General features: G+C 35.1%; 1 protein-coding gene across 29 annotated transcripts in view; it reads left to right on the forward strand.

The window, feature by feature from the left end:
- The first annotated feature begins 9,137 nt into the window (after positions 1 to 9,137).
- The window catches only part of LOC105358519 (uncharacterized threonine-rich GPI-anchored glycoprotein PJ4664.02-like), a 44,178-nt gene continuing 41,827 nt past the window's right edge, over positions 9,138 to 11,488 (forward strand). For 28 of the 29 annotated variants that reach the window (XM_023956829.1, XM_023956852.1, XM_023956868.1 and 25 more), the window contains exons 1-3: positions 9,139 to 9,288; positions 10,624 to 10,675; positions 10,783 to 10,815. In XM_023956829.1, coding sequence (XP_023812597.1) covers positions 10,642 to 10,675; positions 10,783 to 10,815 — 67 coding nt within the window. In that variant the 5' untranslated portion in view covers positions 9,139 to 9,288; positions 10,624 to 10,641. Of the gene's footprint in view, positions 9,289 to 10,623; positions 10,676 to 10,782; positions 10,816 to 11,488 lie in introns of all 29 variants that reach the window. The other variant, XM_023956937.1, reaches the window with a different exon arrangement.

Consider the following 11,488-nt stretch of genomic DNA (forward strand, 5'->3'; position numbering starts at 1 on the left):
GTTGATTCTATTAACATCTTGCCTCAGACAGATCAATCTGGTTGGACTGTGAGATCATATGTGCTATCTTAGATGAACCCACCCTTACATTGACGTGTTCTCCCTACCATGACAAAGGTGGATAAAGGTGGAAAGATTTCATGTAATCCATGGACACCAGTGAGGTTCACAAATCATTGAAGAAAAAAGGTTCAGCGCACTGTCTAGTGGGTCTAGATGACCCAACTCCCAATGTTAAAGTGCCTAGGATAGCACAAGGGTTACGTTGATTCATTGTTACACCCCTACTAGATTGAATATTTTAGGTGAAATTTTTGTTCATTTACATTTTTAGTTGTGTTAAAAAGAACCTTTACATAGATCAGTACTATTATTAAATTGTAGTGTTAGATCTCCATACAGGAACTTAAAAATTTTAAATTGTGCAGTAAGTTTCCCCACACTGCTTTGCACCAGAAGTTCATGAGGAAGAAAAAAAAGAATGTGAACTGAGTAAGCCTGCATCTTATCAGCAACCACTCAATAGATGGTAATTACATCCTTGAGTTTTGGCACAATCGGTAGAGGACATTTCTGAAAAGGAAATTCTCTTCCTTAAACCTTTTCCAACCTGTGTTGTGAGTAAATTCACAGCACTTCTTCCTCTTCTGCAATTGCTCCAGTGTGACACGTTTTTCTGTTTTGGATTTAAGAGCGTACCAGAAGACAAAAGAAAGACCTTTAATGTCTATCCCAGTTAAGGCAACTGACTTTTTTGAACACCAATATTCCCTGAGCACATTAACACTTTTTGGTTGAAGTACTAAAAAGGGATCTCAACAAATAAGTATGTGCTGCAATGACTTGGGCATTTCACATTAAACCTCTGAAAAAAACATTTACCTCATGCATGACAGACTTCTGACACACTTAAGGGTAGCAGCTTGTTTCACTTGTTCCTGTTGTTTCAGTTTTTTATTTACTTGTCTTGTTCAGTTCTAGCAAAGTATAATTTTTTTTTCGTTCAGAAAGACACAGTTGAGAAAACAGATAAGACCAGAAGGCATCTTGTGTGGGACAGATTTTACTGTTACTTGCAAATGGTAAATGGTAAATGGCGTATACTTATATAGCGCTTTCTACCTTCTTATGAAGGCCCAAAGTGCTTTACAGTCACAGTCCCATTCACCCATGCACACACACATTCACACACTGATGGCGGCTCTGCTGCCAAACACTGGCGCCAACCTCCCACCAGAGGCAAGGTGGGGTTCAGTGTCTTGCCCAAGGACACTTCGGCACATGGGCGTGCAAGGCGGGAATCGAACCTGCAATCTTAGGATCATGAGTCGACCGCCCTACCGCCGCACCACGGCCGCCCAACAACAAGGGGGGTTAAGAATCTTCAGACATACAATATTTATTTTAGTGTAAACCCCTTTTGTATTTGAGGCTAAGCTTTATTTAAAATAACTATATTTATATGCATTTCCTGTTGGACCGAACAAAAAAAAAAGAAAAAGATTAAGATAGGGGAGATGGAAGGGGGTGGGAGCAGTTAGTTAATACATACATGATAGTGTCATAAGTAAATTGCATGACTTAGTTCTCACATACACACACTAACAAATAGTAGGCACACAACAATTTACTGGTTTTAAGTGTATCTCACAGGGCGCACTGACTGAAATTTAGTTATGCACAGAGACACACAAGATTTGCATTTCCAACATTATTGGAGAGGGGTGTTAAAAACATTACCCACCCAGTCTGGTGACCATCCCCCTCTCGCTGTGTGCATACATGATTGTTTACTAAAGAAGTGCTATTAAAATTGGTGGACCAGAGTGATACAGACTACTCTATTCTCCAACAGTGGAATCTGAACGCCTTAATCAGTTCTTGCCCTCATTCTCTCCACTGCATTACTTATTGTGTGCACGATAAAATACCCATTAAAATAAAGCAGTTTGCAGCTGTAATCCCTTGCACAATCTGTTTTAGTAAATATTCATATCCAAACTAAATACTTGTTGCATGTCCAAATAATTTTGCACTCATTATTTGGGATTTTAGTAAGTAGAGGACTGTGCTATAAGTTAAAATGATTTTATATAGCATTCGACATTTTATTGAAACATTCATTCATCATCTTCTTTACTGTTATTCCCTTTTGGGGTCATGGGGTTGCTGGAGCCTATCCTGGCCACTTGGGCGTAGGCAAGGGATGCCCTGGACTGGTCGCCAGTCTGTCGCAGGGCAGAATATCCTCAATCACACATCCATTTGCTCTCACACTCACACCTATGGACAATTTAGAGTTGCCAATCAACCTATGAAGCATGTTTTTGGATGGTGGGAGGAAGCTGGAGATCCCGGAGGAAACCCATGCATGCATGGGGAGAACATGCTAACTCCACACAGAAAGGTCCGCCATTGATGTTGTGTTTTTCATGTCCCCCAGCTGGGACTTGAACCAGGGGCCTTCTTGCTGTGAGGCAAGAGCGCTAAACACTGCGCCACAGTGCAGCCCTCTATCTATCTATCTATCTGTCTGTCTGTTTTTTTTTTTTTTTTTTTTTTTTTTTTTTTTTTTTTTTTTTTTTTTTTTTTTTTTTTTTTTTTTTTTCTGTCTGTCTGTCTGTCTGTCTGTCTGTCTGTCTGTCTGTCTGTCTGTCTGTCTGTCTGTCTGTCTGTCTGTCTGTCTGTCTGTCTGTCTGTCTGTCTGTCTGTGGTTAAGTTTTGATTTTATATTTATGGCACATTTGTCAACTTGATGTTAAGTTTTGTTTCGAATTAAATTGTGTCTTTGTTTTTTTTGCACGGGTTTATATAAACATTATGCTTCTGCCCAGTACCTTTTGGATGTTGCTGATTATTGTCTAAAAGTATTAAAAATGTTACGTTTGTAGAACCAAATGAACTTCAATCGACAAAAACATATTTTTGTAGCAAGGAAGCATCAGCTATAAGTTTTTTATAAGAACATTCTATATTAACCTTTTAAGACCCGGGCACATTTTAGAGCTAAACTTTTAAACATGTGCCCCATGTTCAACTTTAACAACTTGTCCCCCAGTTCCGATTGTTCAGGATGAAGCCCATTTGCTACACTAATCAAACATGTAGTTGTAGAGTTGGATAAACTATTTTTTTCTTTAACAGTCCTGGTACATCGCCTGTCTGTCCTAGGAGAGGATCCCTCCTTTATGTAGAAATCTTTGAGGTTTCTTCTTTTATTTACCTTACCAAGAAGGAAGGTCTGAGGGCAGAAATGCCCAGTTTAGCTTAGTCTGTATAATTTAGTTTAGCAATCACCTTTTGTATTTTATGACTGATTTTGTTTTTTTGTACAATTAATGGTGTGAAGCCCATTGAGACAACTGAGTTGTAATATTGGGCTATATAAATAAAATTGAATTGAATTGAATTAAAAATGTTGTCACAGGGCCTAAGTTCAGTAGGATTAACCACTGTGATAATATAACCCACATGTCCACGCATGTGAATGCCAGGTCTTAACCGGTTATTATTGAATTTATTTATTAAATTTCTTAATAGTATAAAACATTCTAAATATTTTTATTTTATTTTACAGAAAGAGATCCTCTGTAAAAACCTTCCTCCTTTCTGACATTACATTGCTGTGCAGGGTGAGATTGCTCTGTTAAAATGGGCAACTTAGTTGCTCAATATGCTGAGAATTTTGATACATCCAGCTTTTTAGATACTATTAAATCTATTAAACAAAACAGATTTCTAATCTGATGATTTTGTATTGAAGAAAGAGAACTTGATTGAATTTTTACTTACGGTTACTGTTTGTCAAACTGATCTAATTTCAGTGTCAATGACTGCTTCAACAATTTAGGGTTGTATAGATAACCAGTTCAAACAGATGCCATTAATCCAGGTAACGTGTGGAGGACAGAGGATTCTCTTATACAGAAGACATGACAGGTCTGTGAGAGCCAGAAATCTTGCTTGTTTGTATGTGACCAGAAACTGTGAGCCTTAGCTGAAGACCACTCTGCTCTTACTTTTCCATTTTATGCTGAGTTGCCTCTACTGTCTTTTAAAACTATAAAACAAAAAAATAACATAAAAGAACAAATACAAAAGCAAGCAGAAACATTGTATTTATTAAATTCCAGAAGTACTATACTATATATTTGGTTGTAATAAATCTACATATTTACCACCGGTGTTTCCTTGTGCTTTGAAGCTTACAGTTTTTCTCATTCGCTTTAGTACAATTCTCAGATCAGAATGAAATTCCCAAAACTATTTGTTCAATCTTCACATCATGATGTCACTTGTGCACATCATATAAGCAGTTTCTCACTTCTTTGAACAAGTTGCAATTGCTTTGGTACATCCATGCACATGATTATGTACAATTCTCTGCTCTTTGCTACATTATCAATCGTTTATGTCATGTTGATCAAAATGTCTTATATAGTTCACTGTGCAATAGTCTTACTCCTCAAAACACCTAGTCATTAGTTCATCGTATAAGTCATTAACTGCAAAATGGTTGACCAAGTTGGCATAATGTGACAAACATATTTCGCTGCATTCCAAGAGAGAAAAATTCGCTGTGATGTGGATGAGAATTTGTGGCCTAACATACAGGAACGACAAGAGGTGTAGGAAGACCACACCAATTCCTACTGCACTGCCTGTCCTGTTGGACAGAATATTGTCCTATTTTTTTTTTCCCTTTGTGTTACTGTTTGCAGTGGGTTTTTTCTATGTTGGTATGACATGGTCTGTCAACAAATTATAATATGAACAATAATAGTGTAAATGTGAATCTTGTCCAGTCTCTTGCAATCAAACAAAAAAGGTGTAACTTACATTTTACAATAATTGTCATCCAAACTTTAGCCATAGTTTCCATCAGAACCTCCCTCTAAAGTACACAGTTATATTGACAACATGACTAAGTCATTTGACTGTCTTGTTCGTAGACAATGACACAAGGACTTGACATTCTGATGGCACTGACATGTTCAATGACATAAAGACTTAGTTTTGAGAGATGAACTAAGGATTTTGAGAAAGTTACAGGCTTTTGCAAGAAATCCATAGTGTTTTGCTGTTTGTACAAATTGTTTGGAGAAATGCACACACGTATTTGCAAACTTCAATTCTGATCTGAGAATTGTACTAAAGTTACTGAGAAAAACTGTAATCTAACACGACCATTTCTGGAACTGCATTAGACACTAACTGGACCGGCTAGACTTGAGTCTTAAACAGCCTGTAATGGAATTAAGTCTTTTGTCTTGTAGGAGTTTTTTGTCAGTCACCATAACGCGAAAGGTACCACTGAGCGATTGCAAGCATAGTCTTTGGTAAGAGTGACTAACAACGTGCCTCTGGGATAACTGGATTGGGTGTGACACCAGCAAAGAATTTAAATTGCATATTAACAAAAGGTGATGATATAAACAGTAAGGGTTTCGTAAAGTAATACATCAAGTGAGAATAAAGCAAGAGATAGCGATATACTTGTCCACATTGAATATATATATTAGTTTTATTTTGAACCTTTCAGTTATAAAATGTAAAATATTGCCATTGTTCATTTTTAAATATAAACACATCAACATTACAAAAAATATTCATAAGAAAAAATTTTGATGCCGTTTTAACACACTTTTAATGAAGCTTTTAATCAATTTGATGAAGCTCAATGAAGCTGATTGAAAAAAGTTTGTTGATGTTTTTAAACCAACCTGCCATTGTAGTTCCTTATTGGCTAAACACACCTGCTCCAGGTAATCAGCAGCAGATAAAGCTGGGTTTCTGGAAAACCAGCAGGAGACGGGCCCTCAAGTCCTAAATTTGGGCTTCCCTGTGAGGGGTCACATGGTTGCTGGAGCCTATCCCAGCAACTCTTGGCTAAAGGCCGGTACACCCTGGATGGTTTGCCTCTCTACTGTAGGGCAACACAGAAGCAGAAGACGGCACACTCACATTCTAACCTAGGGGCAACTCAGAGTCACCAATTAACCCCTTGAAGCATGTTTTTAGACTGTGGGTGAAGCTGGAAGGCTTGGAGAAATCCAACATATGCACGGAGATAACATACAAACTCCACACAGAAAGAATCCAGCGGGGAATTGAACCAGGGCTTTCTTGCTGGGTGGCAAGAGAGCTAAATGCAATGTTATCATGCGGCCCGGTTAATGTAAATTAAATAAAAAGAATTTAGAAATTTAAAGAAGATCAAGGTAAAGATTTGTGACTCGATTTTTACATTAAGTAACAAATGTCATGTGTCTTGTTTTAGTTTAGTCTCAATAAGATGACACACATCCTGGAATGGCTCTTTAGGGACAACAAACAAAAAAAAGAAAGAAAAACTATGTAATGTAGTCAAACCAGTTCTTTTTTTAGACTCACACCCAGAGACTGGTAGAATTTCCAAATTTAAAGGGACCTGCAGGATAATCGATATCATATAACAACAAGATTTTGAATCTTAAAATTTGAACATTTTTTGTTGTCTCAAATAAAATGAGCACAGAATAAGTAATAAAATACACATTATTTATTCATTCATGTTTTGCACAAACTAGGATTAAATCAAACTTTATTTATAAAACACAACGTTCTTTGCAAAATAAATACCAAAACAAAGACTTTCATATAAGAAAAAAAAAATCGTGAAAACATACACAATGCTCTCACCCCCCTACCCCTACGTCCTGCACATTAACCAGTTACTGTTTGGTAGACCCTGGACAGGTCACCAGTCTGTCATGGTGCTGTTGGTAAACATGTTTTACAGAAAATCTAAAAGTAGGTGCATTTGTCAACATTTTCTTGTGCACAACTCTAAAAAGGTCCTAAAATGGAATCTAAATTAAACACAAGCTCTCTTTTCAAGTGTAATCGGGAAACCAATGAGACCCAACCGAAAGAGAGCGACTGGAAACATTATTTGTTGAAACAACACTTGGAAATGCGGCCTAAGATTAATCTGTTTTTGGCAGTTATTGTAGCGTTTTCCCTTAAATTTAAACATCGGCTAAACTTGATGATTGTACGAATGTCGACAGCATATGTGTGTCTGTTTTGGGCAAATAAGTGGCAATCTGGGTCTCTAAGCATCTTACTTCTTATTCTTAGCACATTAACAATTCTGAAGTTTCAGAGACATCTCAAACATAAGATGTTATAAATATATATAAAATATATATCAAATTCCCTAAATAAATAATTGTGAACTTTAACTGTAACTTGTAACTGAATTATGATTTTGTTTTCAGTCAGAAAGAGCTTTTTTCTGAAACCGTGTTCATCTTATAGACATTGCAGTGAATGGAGAATTATGTTCTTGCATTATAAACCACCCACCCATTATCTGGTGACTTGAATTGGCTCCAATTATGTTTTTTCATATCAGCCCCAAACTGCCTAATTCTGTTGGTTGATACACTGGTGACTGGACCAGGAGATGGCTTCATTATAGTCAATAAGCTTTATTCTATTAAACACCACACAGTAGAAAAAAGGTAGTAAAGGTCACAATACTTTTCAAAAAACACCAGTACACAGTAATTTAAGAAGAGTTATGCTGTCTTTCTCTTTGTGCAAGCTGAGCAGAATTTCTTTTGACTAGATTTGAAACCTTGGCTAGAGCAGTGTATATCAAATAAACAGATTTTTTTTTTCTTTGTTTGTCAGTTATTCTGTAGACAAATTGTCAAAGGTGGTCAACTTTATTGACCTCCCTGTCTGACCCACGCCTCTAGACATCATATTAGTAAGTTGCTGGCACAATACCAATTTGGCCATAGACTGGTTGCATCCGAAAGGGCATAAAACCTCTTCAGATTTATCTTCTAATTGCTTTGGTTTGGGTTACCATAATTGGGAGTTGTTGAAAGAAACTAGTTTTCCTAAGTTAGGTGACTAAGGAAAATTAGATTTGATTAGAAGTACTGGTATGGAAAGGTCCCCTAACAATGTAAAAAATGTCTGGCATGGAGTTGTGGTTGATAAATTTAATTTAACTTTCAAATAAACAAAATATCAGTCTTTTGCTTTTAAAAATCCCAAGTAATTGCAGAAAAACTGTTCTCTTGTTTGCATGTACATTTGGATTTAGGAAATCAGACATTGCAATCTGAAGTATATTTTATTAACAACTAAAAATGATTTTACTGCAAGCTTATATGCTGTTTTCAAAAACTGCAAGGCTTTCACCTGCTTTTCCATGAAGCTATACACATTCCCTGTCTATAATGCTAAATGAAGGTGATGTGCTGTTTCAGTGGCTCAGCCATGAGGTTTAAAATTGAACTTAAGAAGGAATTTCTGCACCCCCAACTGACGCAAGTCAATCAGACTGATTCCTTTTCATGGTCACCGTGTTTTATGTTGCTCTGTTCAGTTGGTTAAATGGTTGGTTAGACATAAACTTAAGCAATGAAAACAAATATTTGGTTATTGTGAAAACAGTTGTAAAGTATCTAGAAAATGTAAACTGCTGTGGCTTTTTTTTGTGCAGCTGTCAGTCATCTTTTGCGTCATGGTAGGTGTGACGGAGTGAAGCGGCCGCACTGTAATGCATCTCATTGGATCTCCCTCTAAAATTAGATCTGTTTGCTGCTCCTCACTAGGATTATGAATTCAAATTCAAAGCACATTTGCATGAAACAAATTCATTTTTGCCACCTATACATCCTGCCATAACTCTGTTGGTCAGTGAAAACTAAGTCTGTAAAATGTGAAAAAAAAGAGAGGCTGATGTTGTGCAGTATTGCAAAGCCTAGTTAAAGTATTTTCAGTCAAAAATCTGCAAAATGTCCTTGTTTTTAGTGTAAATTTATTTCTAATAAGGTCTAAAGATTTTCAAATAATTATTTTTATTTTTCCTACAATTTGCATTATAAAATGTATAATTTGATAAACTTGAAATATATCATGTATCCTTGAAATAGAATAGATGCCTCAATCATTACTCACTTCATTTGACTAGTTCACATCATTACCTCCCCCACACACGCACAAACACACCTCATACACACTCTCAGACTGCCCTAAACCCGGTTCATTTCTTTTTTTTTAAATTTTTTTCCACAGGAAATGATGTACAACAAAACAAGTCTTACAGGTTTTGTTGCACTTTAAATAAGACAAATTCCTAGCCTCCCCTTAACAGAACCCTGCAAGCTGATAGCTGCTCACTACATCTTTGGACTTCAGGAGTAAAAGCACCAGTTGTCCTGTTCTTTGCACTTTGGTACCTATTCCTGTGAGCTTAAGGGGGCAACTACATACTCAACAAGGGTAAGACAAAAACTTTAATTAATTTTAGCTTATTATTTTCTTTTGCATATGGATATCTGTTCAGAAATCAAACAAATCATAAGAGGAAGTTGTGTCAATTAATGAATTTAAGGTTTACTTTATTTTTATACTTTTACTCATTAGGAACAACTTTTTTCTTTCTTTTCCACTGTTTGACAAACTTCCACATAGAATATATATCACTTTTTATTTAAAATAGATAATTATCCCTACAAATTATCACAAAAAATGTAAAAAGAACTTGTTTAAACTGAAAGTTTTATTTATCTGGCTTGAATTTTTTTGGGTGTGGCTCCACCATTTGAGCATCTGAGCATCAGAGGCAAAACTGCTGTAACAAAGTTGATGCAATATATATATATATATATTTTTTTTTTTATATTTTATTTTTTTTTTTTTTTTTTTTTTATTTTATATATATATTATTTTTTCTTTTTTTCCGGGAAAACATATTTAAAAAATACTTGCAAAATGCTTTTTCTTATGAAAATATGTACAGATGAAGAAAACCTAATATTTTTTGATAGATTTCTAATCTAAATTTCAGATAAAAATAAGTTTATACAAAACAATATTGCAAAAAATTACTGAAAAAATGTTTTGAGCTAAGTGGGGAAAATATCAAACATATGTATGTTTAATTCTAACATGCTCATTCTTACAAAAAAAAATTATAATGAAACGCACTAAAATAAATACATTAATTTAAAGTGTATGGTCAGGCAAACAGAACAAAATGGAGAGATCTTGATTTTCTTTATGGGAATGTTCAGTCAAATTCTTGGTATCATGTGGAGATAGATACACCTGTGGATGGAATCTTTGACTGCAACTGGAAATGCAAGACTGCTTTATCTGGTTGAGAAAAGGTTTTACAGACTTGTCTCACTGGAATTTGGGAATACTCTATTTAGAGAATGTCACAATCACAGTGTGTGTTTGTGTAAATGCTCTTCTAAGAGTCGGATATAAGTTGTGAGTCAGTCATTTTAAGGACAAGGTAGGGGCAAGCTTTGGTTGTGGATGAAAGGAGCATTTGTTTTTTGTGACATTTTTAAAAACTATCAGCTGCTATTTTCAAGTCCTCAAGAAGTTACTTTTATTTTCTTCTACATTATAGGCAGGTTGCTATGTGATCAAACTGTTACAGAACGGCATGAGCAAATGGCCCTTAATTTTGTCATATTAGGTTTTAGATGAGAATGTGGAATACTATATTCAGCAAACATAACAGTATGTTATAACTTTCTTAAAAGAGCTCAGCAAGTGTATATGAAAAAGTATTCAAAATTTAATTGGTAACTGTTTTAACAGGAAGTGGACTCTCTGTGGATGGAACCTGTTACAGTCATTCTCCTACTAGCAGGTAATTGTTGGCAGTGTTGCTTTTCTGTGCAAGTGTTGTATGACAGTATTCTAAAACTAAAATGTTGGTTTAGTTATTGATCAGAAATATTATCTTCTTCTTCACAGGGCTAGTTGGATCACTTCAAAATGGGGTATCAGGTAACATATCTATATATCACAGGACTTAATACATTGAATTTGAAGTTTATGATGTATAAAATACAATTTTATGACTACAGCTAAACTAAACTGAATCAAAACAATGTCTCAAGAATGTCAGCATTAATTAGCCTAAGTTGCTAAAACAAAAAAAAGTTCATTTTCTGTTTTTTAAATATTTTTCGAAAAAAATGAGTTCAGAGATTTTTTCAATAGGTATTATTTGATGCTTTGAAATTTAAGCAGTATTTATTGTACATTATTTATATAATTAATATTATATTGCAGTTCACTACATGTGTCACCAGATGGCAGCAATATTACAAGAACTTGGATGCTGGGCAAATTCATTCCTCACATTCCTAAATTGTTAGACACATCATATCTATGTCTAGAGTTATTTACTGCAGGTCTCCTGATTTTATCTAAAACCTTATTTTGATCTAGCATGGCTTAACATGCAATAGGATTTCTTTAACCTGAACATTGATTACGCTTTTTAATAAATAACAGTCAATTACTCCACCGCCAACAACATTTAAATCAAATTTTAATTCTTTATTTTAAGACAAAAAATGTATAAAAGTTATAAATAAAAACTAGCAGTAAAAACGTCCTACCTTGTTACAATTAAATATAAGGATTATGATTCTTTAAGCTAATTCTTCTATGA

This window comes from Oryzias latipes, chromosome 1 (assembly GCF_002234675.1).
Source record: "Oryzias latipes chromosome 1, ASM223467v1".
NCBI classification, from domain to species: Eukaryota; Metazoa; Chordata; class Actinopteri; order Beloniformes; family Adrianichthyidae; genus Oryzias; species Oryzias latipes.